This window comes from Cicer arietinum, chromosome 1, assembly GCF_000331145.2.
Source record: "Cicer arietinum cultivar CDC Frontier isolate Library 1 chromosome 1, Cicar.CDCFrontier_v2.0, whole genome shotgun sequence".
Classification (NCBI taxonomy): domain Eukaryota; kingdom Viridiplantae; phylum Streptophyta; class Magnoliopsida; order Fabales; family Fabaceae; genus Cicer; species Cicer arietinum.
The window spans coordinates 34,556,650-34,573,662 of NC_021160.2; the positions used below are offsets into that span (position 1 = coordinate 34,556,650).

At 33.1% G+C, this 17,013-nt stretch overlaps 1 protein-coding gene and 1 pseudogene across 1 annotated transcript; one reads left to right on the forward strand and one right to left on the reverse strand.

Annotated features, from left to right (window-relative positions):
- Nucleotides 1–96: 96 nt before the first annotated feature.
- LOC101509835 (uridine 5'-monophosphate synthase-like) lies at nt 97–6,852 on the reverse strand (annotated as a pseudogene).
- A 418-nt stretch (nt 6,853–7,270) lies between these two features.
- On the forward strand, nt 7,271–10,112 carry LOC101509514 (uncharacterized). Its single transcript, XM_004516809.1, has 9 exons — nt 7,271–7,471; nt 7,523–7,709; nt 7,798–7,911; nt 7,996–8,544; nt 8,647–8,793; nt 8,907–9,197; nt 9,294–9,480; nt 9,626–9,817; nt 9,860–10,112. Exons 1-9 carry the CDS (start codon nt 7,271–7,273, stop codon nt 10,110–10,112), a joined length of 2,121 nt encoding a protein of 706 aa, XP_004516866.1.
- Nucleotides 10,113–17,013: the final 6,901 nt, after the last annotated feature.

Here is a 17,013-nt window from a genome sequence, read left to right on the forward strand (position 1 = left end):
ATATATATATATATATATATATATATATATATATATATATATATATTTAATAAAATAATGCTTGAGCTTGTTTAAGATACTAATGAGATGAACAAATGCACCATAGTATTAATTAACAACTTAACAAAGTATCATGTGTTCTGAAACTACAAAATAATAACATAGTATCAAATAACAATTTTAACAAATATGAACTTGGACTCAAAAAGTATGCTATTTATAAACTGCTTATAAACATCTCAAAAAGTATGAACTTGCTTATGCTATTTATAAACTGCTTAATAACTTATGCTATTTATAAACTGCTGCAGAATTAAACATCTCAAAAAGTATGAACTTGGACTCTTCCATTTTGTTAGGAAATGTAGGCCTTAATTGCACTTGTCAAAATATGCACTCCATCATTGAAGACGGTATTCACGAGCTGCCGCAGCCTGATTCACCGCCTTGAGGATGCCTCGTCCCACTGTAATAATGTCACTACCCCTATCATGGATAACCTAGAAGAAAAAAACATTTAGTGAATTGTCAAGAATAGTACAAGAGTGTGCAAAACAGCACAAAAGAACAGAAATACAACATAAGGCTTTTTCAATACTGAATATATTAAAGGGGTGGGTGGTGAATTACATCTCTACCACAACCAAGTTATGGACTCACCCATCTCAAATCAATGGACAACATCAATTAATGCGAGTAAATGTGTATCTTTTCTACAATAGAGAATTTGGATCCAAGGTCAAGAGTTTCATCGCTGCAACTCTCAAACACCTCTTGACCAAAACATATAAAATCATTTATGATTCTTCACCCAGAGAGCATATAGACTTTAGAAAGAGTCGGTGATTGGAAAATCATATGGTTAATCTAATCAAATAACTCAAAGAAAGTTACAGAATATGGAGTATTATATTGTTGCCCTAAACCATCACCACTGATCGACATTTGAACTCCACGAGTTGCATGAATGAAACAAGGATTTATCGGTGCCAAAGGCCACATTGCTGGGTTGACTGAGATGAAGTCGATAACAAAGTTAGAATGATCCTCGACAATTTTGCAACAGCAGCAGTGTAGTCCCCCTTGGTAAAGTTACCAGCTGAACTCATTTCAGCAAGCAGCAACAAACCTTTTCTGTGAGGCAAACCCTAAACGTTGTTCATTCGACATGTTATACTAAAAACTATTTTATATGATTAACGTCGAATTTGAAATAATGTTATGATCAAAATTCGATAGATCTTCAACTTCAGTCCATCCACAATTCTAGGACCAGAGATAATGTGAGCATTTACTATATCAGCACAATTCAATATATGTAAGATCACTCTACAAATAACAAGAAACAAATATATCATGTTGAGTTCAGAAACAGATAAAAGGAAACTGAAAAATAATTCGATGTATTACCCTTCATACGACATGCTCACTGTGTTACCAATGTCCGCAAGAAACAAAATGTTCAGTCCTTTTTATTATATATAGTACTTACTACTCAATCACAGTTCTTATATTCTACCAACAGATTACAGACCACACTATATGTCTCAATGGAAAAAGAAAGTAAATCTTCGGACCAAGGTTCTTCATCTTCGACAGCAAATGCAACAAAGTTATTTCAAAGATTGTTTAGTGAGGATGACGAAGTTAAGATTCTCCAATACCTCGCAAGTAACGATATAAATTCTGATGCAAAGGATGATGCTTACAACTATTTTAAGGATAAACTTAGTTTCAAATCTAGTAAGCGTCAACTTAAAGAGAAGACTCGCAATTGGAAGATTAAGTTTGTTAAGAATGTGAAAAGAAGATTTCTAATTTTTCGTCGTCAACAGGGCGTACAATTATTTAATCTCTCTAAGAAAGTTTAGATAACAGAAGAAAAAAAATTAGAGGACTTTGATTTGAACAAAATATTCATGAGAGGAAGGAATTTACTAGACAAAACAAAGAAAGTTGAGTTTGATGAAAGGTGGAAGAAGTTGAAACTTTTGGAAATCAATTTTCGTCGGTACGGTTTAGAATTTTGTAAAGACCTTTCTAAAATGCTTTCGTGTGCATCAAATCGTTCCTCCTTAGACTAAGTATTTGATTTTGATTTCAAATATTCTCTGCTTTATTGTTTTATGCTCATTGTTTGGTCTTCTTTCTTGTTTTTTGGTTTGAGTACTCTTGTACTAATTTTGCTTTCTTTATGAATCATTTGAATTGATATGAATCATTTTGTTAAGTTAATTTTGATAATGATTGAAGTGTCATTTCTTTTATATTTAACATTCATGTTTTTTCTATTAGTATGTTACACGTAATTGAAGTCAAATTTTCTTTCTTTTTATGTGACCATGACGATCCATGAGTTTGTTTAAGATACTAATGAGATGAACAAACTTTAGTTATTTGGATTATGAGTTATTTTGAATGTAAATAATGAACGGATACCTTCTGAGTAATTTGTATACTAAATACTTTTTTTTCTCAAATTTCCTTGGACCATGCATAAAATCGTTTGCCTTTTCCAGTTAAAAAAGTTATATTTAATGAAATAAATTATTGCTAAATGTTTTTTTTTTTTGTAACTTAACAGTGGAATAAATTATACTAATATACTTTTTGTAGGAATAAATTTTTGTTTGGTTTTTTAGAAAAAATGTATTCAAACGTGATGTAGCTAAATATCAGTTGAATAGGGATTTTGCTGTTAAAAATAATTTTCAAGTGTTTTAAAAACTATCCTCTTGCAGAGGATGGCAAGCCCGAGGATGGGTTTTTCAAAACCTTTAGATTTGAACTAAGCTAAAGAGTGAAAGAGAAATATGAGACTGACACACACTGTTTTTATACTGGTTCACCCAAAGATGGCTACTTCTAGTCCTCACACCCTTGTGAGATTTCACTAATGTTCAAACAGATCAACCTCAGACAGAGGATGATTACAACTTGTGTATTCTTAAGCTTCACCAAGCTTACAATCAGATTTCAAATATTTCCAAGTGTATCTCACGTGGAAATTACAATGTGATATGAGAGTGATTGATTCTAAATACTTTCTCAAAAGATTAACAAAGATCTAATGTAGGATTTGTAGAAAGTATGAAGATAGAATGGATGTTGCTTCTTAAAAGCTTTAAGATCTTTGATCTTTTTAATGCAATGTGTTGTGTCTTGATGAAGATCAACTTGCTACAATTTATAGAGGTCTTGTTATGTTCATTTCATATGCCAAGCTTTTTATGACCGTTGGAAAATCCATTTTAGAAATGCCATGGTTTTTCTTCATAATTACGAAAATGCCATTCAGCTCCTTGGATGGATGCAATCCATGTTCAAGTACGAGGTAACTGATTTTCTGGGTACTTGGGGACACGTGTTGTCCTTTTCTCTTTCCTTTCTTTAATGTTTGAAGTTTATGTGAAGTCATTTTCGTTCTCCTTTCTTCAATGCCTTGATAAAGCTTCACATGTGAACTTTTTCTCTTTCCTTCATTTATTGCTTGAAGTTAATTACAAACCAATTTCATTTTATTTTTATTTTTATGAGTCGTTTTGATTATACAACATTTAAGAACCGGATACTAACTAATATCCATAATATAGTAAATATTTATTTTATAACAAATTCAATTTTTTTAATATTTTAATATACTATTTTTGTTATTTATATAAAAATTAATTAATTTTAAGTTATAAATAAAAATTTTAATATTATAATTTACCTATTATTAATTTACTAATAATAGTGGTTAGAAGTTACTAATCATTGATTATGCCGTCGACTACTAGAGATTATCGTCGAATTCCAAGAAGTTGCAACAACTCCATCTCAGACCACCGTGTTTGTCATTGGAGATCCATCGTTGATCACTACTCCATTTGTCAGAACTCTGGTGGGCACCATATTTCATCCACAACCATATTATTAAACCAATAATAAATAAATCATTATATTTAAATTACTTTTATTTTTAAAAATTTATTTATTTTAAAAATTTATAGAAAATCATTTTTTTAAAATAAAAAATGCTTTTTGAAAATAAAATAAAAAAAAGTTATTTTCGAATTAAAAAAAGAAAAGAAATATAGTTTTTTTTAAATAATAAAATAAATTCAACTTCAAACAAAACCAATTAATTGGATTAAAACCTGTCGTGTGTTTCTCAAACCGGCTTTTGAAAATGGTTTTATAATCCAAACCAATTAATTGATTTTTATATTGGTTATATGATTTGTGAAATGACAATGTCAATTACAAGAAAGTGGAGTTTGAATTGTAATTGTCCCTTTTTAATTAATTTATGCTTGATTTAAATTTAGTTAACTCAAATCACTTTTGATTTTTAAAACACAACAAAAGCAAAACGTTCTTGGTTAGTGAAATCACAAAATTAATTTTCCAACGTGATCGATGGTTAGTTAATCATAAATAAATAGAGATAAGGAAAATAAAATCACACATAAAGGGTTTCCTGCAGTTACCTTTCAACCTTAGAAAGGGTTTTTTTACTGATCACCTTTTAACCATAAAAAGATTTTTTTACAATTCACTCAAACTATTTTCAACACATAGTCTTGAGTTACAAATGAGATGATTTAAAAAGGTTGATGGTTCTGAATATACTCAACCCTTGTTTGAGTGTGGATTCTTAGATAAATACTCGGCAAGATAGATCCTTAAATATAGTGAAACGAAACTGGAGCTTTTTCTTTGATTGAAGAACTTTAGTATTTTCATGTATGATTGTATATGTGATAGATTGGTTGCACTTGAAACTCTTGCGTCATCCTTGACATTAAGGTTCCTTTTATAGGCTTCATGAAAGCTGATGACAGCTCATCTAGCCATTGAAAATCTAGTTGTCCAATTGTAGCTTTAGTGGATAAGTGTTGTTTAAAGCATAAATGTTTTTGCTTTAAAAACCAGAACGATCTTCGCTTCTAAATTTTGAGAAGCGTTGAACTTGAGAACATTTGGCAGCTACTAGATGTAAGGCTTTTCTATGTTTCGTGTGCAGACTTCTCAGAGGTGCAATTGATGTGTCTTATCAAGTTTGTCATGGTTGTACTTGTTGCTTTATCAATCTGGGGATTGATCTTTGCTTATTTGATCATGATGCATAGCTTTTGCCTTTGCTAATCTTTTTGGAATGGATCTTTCTAATATGATCTTTCTTTTTGGAATGCTTTATTAGCAAATAAAAATCAATCTTGTCTTATTTCCCTTTTACGAGCATAAACGTTCTTGGTTTGATAAAACTGAAGGCTGTGAAGAACAATCTTCATTTTTCCAAAATTATGCTTTTATTAACCATAATGTTCTTCGATTATGAGAATGATCTTGCTTCTTCCAACATGATCTTGTGTTGATATGTTTAATAATTATCTTTAATTAATACACTCATAAATACATGTTAAAGTTTATTAGCAAATAAAAATCAATCTTGTCTTATTTCCCTTTTACGAGCATAAACGTTCTTGTTTTCATAAAACTGAAGGCTGTGAAGAACAATCTTCATTTTTCCAAAATTATGTTTTTATTAACCATAATGTTCTTCGATTATGAGAATGATCTTGCTTCTTCCAACATGATCTTGTGTTGACATGTTTAATATATATCTTTAATTAATACACTCATAAATACATGTTAAACAACAAAACAACTTTTTAGAATCATAATTAGAAGTTTAATTTAGATGGAGTCACCCATAAGGGAAATGCCACCCTTAGGAGGAAAGGGCTATCACTGAGATGAAGTCGCCTCTTGGATCTCAAGAATTTGTATTTTTACTTGCTTGATATTCTATGATGATTTTAAATATTTATATCTGAACGACTAAATTATAAGTTTTAAATGATTTTATACGTGTACATTTTACTTGAAAATTATCCATATTTGAGATAGCATTGTTTAACATAATTCCCACAAGATTGTAAAATAATTAGTCGTACCTTTTTGTGTTTCCCTTCTAGTTGATGGTGATTGTGGTCTCCTCACTAAGCATTTTTGACTTACCCCTTCATGTTGTTTATTTTTTTTTCAAATTCACAGGCACCTAAGTAGCAAGTTATTAGTAAATTCAAATCTCGACCATAGTTATTTTTGGTAGGCCTATTTGATCGAGGACCATTTTTTTTGTAAAGTCTGATGTAATTTGCAACTATTTTGAATCTAGAAAGTCTTTTTGGGAAATGTATTAAACAATTAGATTATGCTCTTTGAAATATGAATTGACTGAGTTAATACTATAAACAGGGATCTTATAAATTTGGGAATGTTGAAGTTACAAATGATACTTTGTCGAAATTTCGAGAAAAATTATATATATTTTTTGAAATGGTTATTGAGAACGATTTAGTTGTTTCATTGTTAAGTTAGTTGATAGGCTTGCCAGACTAGGAGTATAGCTAATGCGCCGATCACAACATTTAGTTTTTGGGTTGTGACAAAGTTGGTATCAGAGCTCGGTCGTATGTCTAAAACTAGCTACAAACATAGGGTGATAATAGATTATTGTCAGTAAATTGTGTACCCGGGCACAACTTACTTGCAAGGGCTATTAGCACTCTGAGAGTTTCATTTGTTGTTTGAGTCAGTGTTTAAATTCATCATCACTATCTTTCGACATTGTCTTGTCATCTTGTTCAATATTTGATCAACGTCCTTTGATTAGGTGTAAATGCCATCCAAGAGTAGGAATCCTACTAGAAGGGAAATTGATGATGAGTCAATTTCCCAATCCCAAGGCGCTCGTCAACGTGTTCCAGTTCGTGTTTGAAATAGGCGTAGAGCTAATGTTTGCGGGCGTGGCTTGGATGTCGATGTTGAGGTACCTAAGAGGAGGCGGGTAAATCCATCCATGGAAGAGTTTTCCACTGGTCTGCAGGGATTACAACAGGTTGTGCAACAACTTGTTGGGGTTGTCGTCGGACAACAATAGAAGGATGATCAAAGACATGAAAATCCCAAGGGTCAACAAGAGGTTAGATAAGTTGAGCATCAGACGGCTGCTGCAACGAAGGGTATTGAGGTTACTTTACCAGACTTCATGAAGCTTAAACCCCCTAATTTTTCTGGGCCTAGTGCGACTGAGGACCCACAACTATTCATTGATATAATAGAGTGGCTTTGGAGAGCATTGGGTTGTTCTGAAGTAAGATTAGTAGAATTGACTTCATTTCAGCTAATAGGTGTGGCACATGATTGGTTTGATATAATGTCACGTGGTAGACAAGTGGGGTCACCTCTGCTAGCATGGAAAGAGTTCTCTTAGTTGTTCATGGATCGTTTTCTTCTGGAAAGTGTTAGAGATGGATTAACTCATGAGTTTGAACGATTGAAGCAAACGAAAGATATGACAGTTTCAGAGTATAGTGCTTGTTTTACACAGCTCTCTAGACACGCTCCTTACCCTATCACTGAGGAGATACATGTTCAGAGGTTCATCAGAGGATTGAAGGATTACTTATTGAGATATGTGGTTGGGTTAAATTTTTATACTTTTGCTGAGGTTTAGAGTTTGGCACTTCAGATTGAGCAACGACAGAAGGAAAAAAGAGGTAATAGACAAGATTCACGGATGATACAAAAGGTTGAAGGTTCTTACAGTAAGTATCCAACTCGCAGTGGTGGATCTATGGTTGGTTATCAGGGGAAACAAAGATTGATGTCTCAAAGAGGTGGTCATAGCGGGAAGTCTTCTAGGACAATGCAGAGTCGTAGATCAAATTCTGGAGAAGCATCACAATCCAATTTCCCTCAGAGACATTCTGGTGTTTCAACTACATGATGCTCTATTTGTGGTAGGTTTCACTTTGGAAATTGTTCTAGATATGGTAATGGTAAAAGTGTGCTACCAATGTGGCCAAGTAGGTCACATCCGGAGGGATTTTCCTGTAGACACGACATATCCATCCTCTAGTTATGCATCAACACCAACAACTTTAACATCTTTTTAGGCTCATTCTGCATTTGTGTGACAAAGTGGAAATTCTTATGTCAGAGGTTCAAGAACATCTCAGCAAGGAGGTAGAGGATTTGGTGGTAGAGGTCATATACCAACAGGAAGAGGTCAGGCTCGAGTGTTTGCTTTGGCTCGTCAGGATGCTCAGACATCCAATGCACTAGTTATAGGTATACTTTCTATTTGTTCCAAAGATGGTCATGTTTTGTTTGATCCTGGAGCTACATATTCTTTTGTATCCTCGAGGTTTGCTATTCGACTTCGTAAATATTCATCTTTTCTAGAAGAAGCTTTAATTGTGGCTACACTTGTTGGAGAAAATTTGCTTGCTAAGTCAGTGTATCGTTCTTGTGATATAGCTATTGAGGGTAAGGTGTTGCCAGTAGATTTAGTAGTTATTGACTTAGTAGATTTTGATGTGATTTTGGATATGGATTGGTTGGATTTGCATCATGCCACTTTGGATTGTCATAATAAAGAGGTGAAATTTGAGATACCGGGACAATCAGTCTTCTCGTTTCAAGGAGAACGTTGTTCGGTACCACATAACCAAATCTTAGCCTTGAGAGCTAACAAGTTAAAGAGAAGAGGTTGTCAAGCGTACTTAGCCTTGGTAAGGGATACATAAGTGGTTGAGGAGAGATTGGAAAAAATTCCAATAGCATGTGAATTTTCAGATGTTTTTCTTGAAGAACTTCCTTTGTTGCCACCTGATAGGGAGATTGAGTTCTCTATAGACTTGGTTCCTAACACTCATCACATATCTATATCTCCTTATCGTATGACCCCAGCTGAACTTAAGGAGTTAAAAGAGCAACTTCAAGATCTTCTTGATAAGGGTTTTATTCGCCCAAGTTCTTCTCCTTGGGGAGCACCGATATTATTTGTAAAGAAGAAATATGGATCCATGAGGTTGTGTTTAGACTATAGACAGTTAACAAAGTAACTATAGAGAATAAATACCCTTTACCACACATTGATGAGTTGTTTGACCAACTTCAAGGAGGTCAATGTTTTTCTAAGATTGATTTGGGGTCGGGGTATCACCAGTTGAAGATTAAGAGGGATGATATAACAAAGACAGCTTTTCGCACGCGTTATGGACATTATGAGTTTTTGGTTATGTCATTTGGGCTTACTAAGTCCCCAACAGCTTTCATGGATTTGATGAATCGCGTTTTTAAACCATTCTTGGATCAATTCGTGATTGGGTTCATTGATGATATCCTTGTTTATTCCAAGAGTAAAGAAGAACACGAGCGACAATTGAGGTTGGTTTTGCAAACCTTAAGAGATAAATAATTATATGTCAAATTCTCTAAATGTTAGTTTTTGCTAGATAGTGTAGCATTTTTAGGTCATGTTGTGTCTAAGAATGGAATAAGTGTTGATCCAAGTAAGGTGGAAACAGTGCAGAATTGGCCCAAACCTACCACAGTAAAGGAGATTCGGAGTTTTCTTGGTTTAGCTGGTTATTATCGACGTTTTGTGAAGGATTTCTCAAAGATTGCATCTTCGTTGACTAGGTTGACCTAGAAGAAAGTTGAGTTCCGATGGACTGACGCATGTGAGGAAAGCTTTCAAAAAATTGAAGGAGTACTTGACGTCAGCACCTATTTTGGCATTACCTCTAGGTGATGAAAGTTATGCAGTTTATTGTGATGCTTTTAGAGTTTGTCTCGGTTGCATACCTATGCAAAAAGGTAAGGTTATTGCCTATGCATCTAGACAACTCAAGAGGCATGAGGTGAACTATCCCACACATGATTTGGAAATGGCTGTAGTGATTTTTGTTGTTAAGATTTGGAGACACTATCTATATGGTGAAACTTGCAAGATTTATACCATTCATAAAAGTCTTAAGTATATCTTTCAACAGTGAGATTTAAATTTAAAACAAAAAAGGTGGATGGAACTTTTGAAAGATTATGATTGCACAATCTCATACCACCCAAGGAAGGAAAGTGTTGTTGCAAATGCTTTGAGTATGAAATCCATGGGCAGTCTCGCTCATATTGCAGAAGTAAATAGGCCAATAGTTAAAGAATTTCAAGAAGTTGTTGAAAGTGGACATCAATTTGAACTTGGTTATTCAAGGTTATTTTTAGCTCACATACAAATTCGTCCAACGATAATTGATGATATCAAGGAAGCTTAAAGTCAAGACTCATACTTGGTGAATATCCTAAATAATGTTCATAATGGTAAAATTTTAGACTTTTCGGTTGACTCTGATGGTGTGCTGAGGTTGAAGTCTCGATTGTGTGTTCCAAATGTTGGTGGCTTGAGAAGAAATTTTTTAGAGGACCCTTAGTTGTTGTGTTGTTGTTGTTGTGTTGTTATTGTTATTGATGTTGTTAGTAATGGTTAGAAATAAGAAATTGATTTTTGTTGTGTTTGAGTTATGTAATGTGTTATTTTCAGATAAACGAGTTTGAACTAAAGTTGAAATTTTATAAGAAAATTTAGAGTTGTTAAAGTTGTGAAAAAGTTCAAATTTTAATTAAGTTAAAGAGTTTGAGCAAAGAGTTAAAGTGTGAAATTAATATGTTTAGAGTTAAAAATGTTACTCTTTTAATTACTCTTGGACTGAGTTTAAGGGAGAAGTTTAGAGTATTTTACTAACTCAAAGTTTTGGAGCTCTAATGGTTGAGTAATATAACTTGAAAAATGAAAGAGATTTAATTTTGGGAATTTTGTTTTGGTTGGATAAACTTTAGTGGTGAACAAATTGTTGTGAATCATTATATTTATGTAATTAGCTCCTTGAGTTTCGAAAAGGAATCGAGACTGTTGACATCGAGTTAGCGGTGGGGAGAACTCTGAAATATTGATGTTGTTGTTGGTGAATAAAGAAAAATAATTTTCTTAGTGTATGTCATTTCTAATCCGTTATTCTATCCCTAGTAATTCAGATGATGGTGTTTTTGGTAACTGGTTTGAAAATTGTGCATTTTTTAATTAATCTCATAAAATTAAGTTTACTCTAATGTGAATTTATGTTTAAATGTTTTATGTTGGAAGTGAATTTGATATATAGCTAGTGACAAATTTTCAAGTTAAAGTGAAGGTAAATTTTTATGACATTGAATAGAATCAAGTATTGAAGGCAGTAAAATCAATTTTCCTTTATAGTGAACTATATTAGGAATGCAAAATCAATGATGATAACCTGATATTTTCAATGGTAGTAGCTGAACCAAAGTTAATATTTTGGAAAAAAAATTGTGAGTTTGTTGTTCTTAAAATTGATTTTGGAACTATGAGGTTTTAAAATTTTGTGATTTAATTCTTAAAAAAATTTGTGAGTTTGTTGTTCTTAAAATTGATTTTGGAACTATGAGGTTTTAAAATTTTGTGATTTAATTCTTAAAAAAATTTGTGAGTTTGTTGTTCTTAAAATTGATTTTGGAACTATGAGGTTTTAAAATTTTGTGATTTAATTCTTAAAAAAATTTGTGAGTTTGTTGTTCTTAAAATTGATTTTGGAACTATGAGGTTTTAAAATTTTGTGATTTAATTCTTAAATTTGAAACTTTGGTCGTTTAAAAATAAAATGAGTTATGGCAAATTTGAGGAAAATTTGTGGTTGTGTAAAAAACTTTGAGAAAAATAATTTAAAATATTTCAAATAATTGTTAGTGAATTCACTGAAAAATTAACGGATGTTAATTTCTAAAAATAGTTTTAATATGTTGAAAGTGTGTTGTGGATAGTAATATTATTAGTCATTACTCGTTGTAAACTCTATTAGTGAAATATACTCTAAGGGGGTTAGGAGTAAGAAATAGTTTGTAAGGTAGTTAAAGTTTCAGGGATTAAAATTTGACTAAGTCAAACACTATTTGATTGAAGGTGTCGGCACAAGCGAGATTTTTCGTTGTGTTTAATTGTGGTAGTGATAATTGTTGAAAAAGCTATAACTAAGGTAAAGACTCCTTCTAAATTTTTGTTTGCACATAGAGACCTTATATGTGTGATTTATGTATGATTGATGTGTGAATATGTGATAATTAATATTGATGCGATGATGCATTCTTGAGTGATAATACATGTTACTACATGTTATGAATTTTATTGAGGATAATGTCTTGAGTATGCTCTGTTAAAATTATGAAAAATTATTAATGTGTAATGAATATTAAAAGGGGAGTTTTTTAATAGCTACATTTACATCATGATTGTTGTGAAAGAATCAGAGTATGCTAATGCATTTCATAATTAGTATTGACTGTGATGGGCCACGATGTTAGTGGTGACCGTGATGGGCCACAGGATGGTTCCATGAGTTGATTGTTCCATATTATCCTTACGAGGATTTATTTGTCATGTAGGTCTGTGATAGAATACACTCTATTAATCGTGATGATCTGTGATAGGTGGCACATCGGTAATTAGTATTGGTCTGTGCATTGACATATAAGCATTGCATTATGGTGATTAGCACGCGAGTCATGTTTGTTATATTATGATATTTGTATATACATAATCTGTTATTGTTTGTTATCATGTCGTAATTGTTAAGCGTTATTGCTTGCTTTTATGACATAATTGTTAAATGTTATTTGTTAATTTTGGTTGGTGACCCTTTACATTATTGTCGAAATGGAGCTTTGCCCTCAGATGATACCCAAGTTCGTTCCACCAAGTGTTACCTTGACGATGGAAACTTCATTAGATTTCCCTGACCGACATTCGCTGACTGCTTGGGTATACGACCCCATCTCAAGCAGGGTGATTTATACGGGGAGAGTAGTGAGGACCAGTAGGAGAGCTAAGGCAGTATATCTTGTGGAGCTCACTCACGGGAGAATTGACTATCTGGTACCCTCAGTGTTCTGGATGAATGGAGCATAGGAAGATGCCTCAATTAGGGTTGAGACGGAGGCCACCATAGGAGTTAGGGATACAGTGGTTGGGCCGAGGACTGGTGGGAAGGATAAGGGGTCGATGCCAGTGGGAAGAGATATTTCAGAACCGTCTAGGCGGGCCGAGCCATAGCTTCCACTTCCGGTGAATGATCCCCTATTGACTGTCACTGAGGTAGTGAGTTGTTATGAGATTCCAGCGCCGTCGAAACCATATATCTCGTGGATGGACCTAACTTCTGAGCAGACTGATCCTTCTATGGATGATGAAGAGGAGAAAGTTACTTCGAGGGGAGATATTGCGTCAGAAGGAACTTGTAGAGTGTGTGGAGGTCACCCTAGTTATTGTAGTTGCTAGTGGATGATTATATTAGTTTTTGTTGTATATGGTCTTAGTATCTTTCTTTTAGTGGTTGTACTTATTTTGTTTTGGGATGACTGTATCTATAACATATCTTGATAGTTGACTTTTGTTAGGTGGGTCCATGTTCAATTTTTTGACGTGACCATGGGGGGATAGCATTCTTGGAGCAATACTTATGTGCAAGTGTCTACCGAGAATACCCCAAGGGTATGAGCGATGTCTGATATGTCTCATAGCCTCGATGTATTTTCTATTTGTATACTTTGGATTATTGTCCCAAAAAATATCTTAGGTTGTTGGTATATATATGGTGTAATTATTTATGACTCTTGTCGTTTTGTGTTACGGCGTATTATTTTATTAAGTGGTTTTTTTTTTAAAAAAAATTGCACTTGCGCTGTTAAAAACAGGGGTGTTACAGTAAGTGATGGTTTGAGGAGAGTGAGCAGTACAAGGATAAGAATGGTGTAAAATTTCTAGTGCGAGAGACTCTGTTTGTATAGACGAGAGTGCCAACATGGAGGGAGGCATATATATTGAATGACCACCAATCTAGGCAGATTCAGCGGGGTTTGCAGCCTTGGGTCGTAACAACTAAGTTTAGTCGTTGGGGTCAAAATCCCTAGCTATCTGCTACTAATTATGATATCAAGTTGGTCGAGTCGGCATGAGAGATCAGATTGGGCTTAGGCCAGTCCAAGACAAATAGCTCTTAAAAGTCTTGTGAATCTTGATAATGCTCAACTTCGATTGAGTACTTGGGGATTTATGAAAGACTAATCTTTTTTGTGGTTATTATTTTACTTCACTTAGAAACTTGGAGAGAATTTGAAACCAATTGAATGAAGAAAGAAAGATAGTTTAGGGAATAGATGGACCAAAGTAACAAGTAAACCATGTGATTTTTGTCTATTAAAAATAAGGACTAAATATGTTTTTCGTCCTTATAAAATTCAGAGCTTGTAAGTTTGCTACTAAATTTTAATAGGTGATTTTAATCCTTCGTATTTTAGTCATTTTCAAAATTAGTCTTTGTAGTTAATTATGTGCTGAGTAGGATAACAAAAGTGTTGACTAGACTATGTCATGTGGACTTTTAAAATGACATGGCGACCACATGACAACCGACATCACTTTAATAATTTATTAAGTTATTAATTAATAAATGCATTATTTTCAACTTATATAAATTTAAATAAAAAACTATCAAATTAAAAAAACTTATTAGATCCTTAAGCCATACCCCTAATAAACCCTAAGTATGATAATTCACCATCTCCTTCATTCTTTGCATAATCCAAATTGCACTTTACCAATTAATTATTAGGTTAGAAATAGAATTTTCAAATCGTACAAAGGTTTCCAAGTCATCGGTCCCTTTTATGACTTCTTCGCGATCATTGGCCCTAATGGTAGCGGAAAATCCTATTGGAACCAAGTTGGTCTAAAGAAATATGTCTCTCACTTGTTCTGATGATAACAAAATTGTTTGTGGGAGCAATTTAATGCAGTTTTTGATTAAGTGTGCAAGTCAAAAATCAAGTGCTTGTTTAATGGATTCTTATCGTATCTTTTGATGATTGGACGAAGAAAAAAGAAACCAACGCTTCACTTATGCTCTACAGTTCAAAACTAGTGAAACACACCTTTGTTATTACAAGTTTCAGTTGCCTATAGAAACACAAGCTTGTTGTAGTTCAGTTACCTCTGATGAATTCCACTAAGAAACTATACGTCTTCCTCTAATGGATTCAAAAAACTCTATTCGTTTGTCTCTGATAAGCTTGACAACCAAAAATATGTGTCTACCTCTAATAAGTTTGACAAGCAAAAATCTTCCTCTGCCTTTAATAAGTGGAACAAGAAAGTAAGTGTCTCTGCCTCTTATAATCACATCAAGCGTCTGATTGTCTGACTCTAAGTTATTATGTATCCTCTGCAAAAGTCAATGCTCTGAAAAAGTAAATGCTATGAAAAATTCAACACTCCAAAGAAGACAAAGCAATTGCACATCCTCTGATAAACATCATGAATCTGTTACTTGTATGAAGATCTTTGCTATGACAATAGTGTCGTCTGCTTCCCAATTGTTTTAAACAAGATACGCTGATTATAAGATCAGTTTTAGAAAGTTTCTATTGCAAATCAATTCCACAAAAATACAATACAAAACTTCATGAATTATGTTGATTTCTTTCAATTAGGACAACAACCATAAACCTTAACCATTCTTTATAAAATGTGTGCTTCCCTCAATCAAGAAACACGGAAACAACAAACAATAAGCACATCGGCAGTAAAAAATTTGTAAACACTTTATATGAGAGTTAATTTAGAAAATCCAAAATCCTTTTGTTTGTAACCTAACCTAGTAATGGTTGTCTTCCTCAACAATTTGACTGTACAAAGCTAGATGGTTGAGAAGATTGAACACAATTAGTGCGCCTAGTAGGTGTTTAAGTGTAAGTCTGATTTTGTAGTGAACTAGTTGATTAAATCCTTCAGGTTGAAGGGATTTGATGTGGTAAATCAGGATAAATTGTGTTTCTTTACCTTATTTTCTTTTATCTACAGTGATTTACCCATGTAAAAAAGTCTTTTAATTAGAAAACACAATTAATTCATTCTATTTATTGTGTTTTTCCTTCTACAAATCCAACCTAATGGACGCCATCAACTTGGTTCTCGGCATCAAAATCGGACAACTATGTGGCGCAGAACTAAAAAATCTCATCTAGGCCTTAGCGAAAAAGAGAGAGAGAGAGAGAGCAGAAAGGACATATAACATTTATTCACTTGGTTTATCAACTCGCCAACAACTCCAACATCAAAGTCACTAGAACCATCACCTCCGTTGGCGCCAATGAGCACAGCTTCGACGGTAACGTTGTGAATTGGGATGTCTACAATACCAAACTCAAATCCATGGACATTATTGTTTAAACCCACAATTTCTTGGTCTTTTAGATTTGCTTCTTGGCTTCAATTTTTTCATTTTTTCTCTGCCGCGTTTTAGTGATGATGCTATTTGTACACTAGTTTGGTGGTTTAGCCTGATGATTTTATTTTATTTTTTTATTGTAGGGGATAACCAAATAATTATTTGGTAAAGCTGCTAAAGGAAGAAGATGCTGGATTGTCCGATTTTGGGGTTTATTAGTTTAAGATCCACTAAGTTGTAATTTTTTTATATATTTAAGTCTAAACATAACTAAAATGATGTCATGCGATGTGTACACCACTCTTTCTTAACACATAATTAACTATAATGACTAATTTTGAAAATGATCAAAATAAGAGAGACTGAATCACCAATTAAAATTTAGTAGGGACTAAACTTAGAAATTCACTTCTACATAGATCTAAAATATATTTAACCTTAAAAATAATCTAAATTATTATCGAAGATTGATTCAGTTAATAAGAAGTTGACTCACACTTAAGGATGATAATTAGACCCATATCCAATGGGTATCTACAAAAAAAACCCACAATTAGTAGGTAAAAATCCGCATAATGGATATGAACATGGATACGACTAATTACCTGCAAAATTAAGCGGGTATGGGTGCGGTGGATACTATAGTACCCACCCCGCCTCGCACCCGCACTTATATAAATATATTATTTATATTAGTGTTTAGTTTAATTAATTATTTTCTTTTATGTTTTAACATTTATTAATATCATTGAATCACTACAATATTTATAATTGAAAGATAAATGTTTGCAAACTTTTTAAGAATTTAATTATGATGAATATGTAAATAATTGTGACTTTTTAACTAAAAGTTATGTCGAATTAATCGTGACTTCATAATTATACT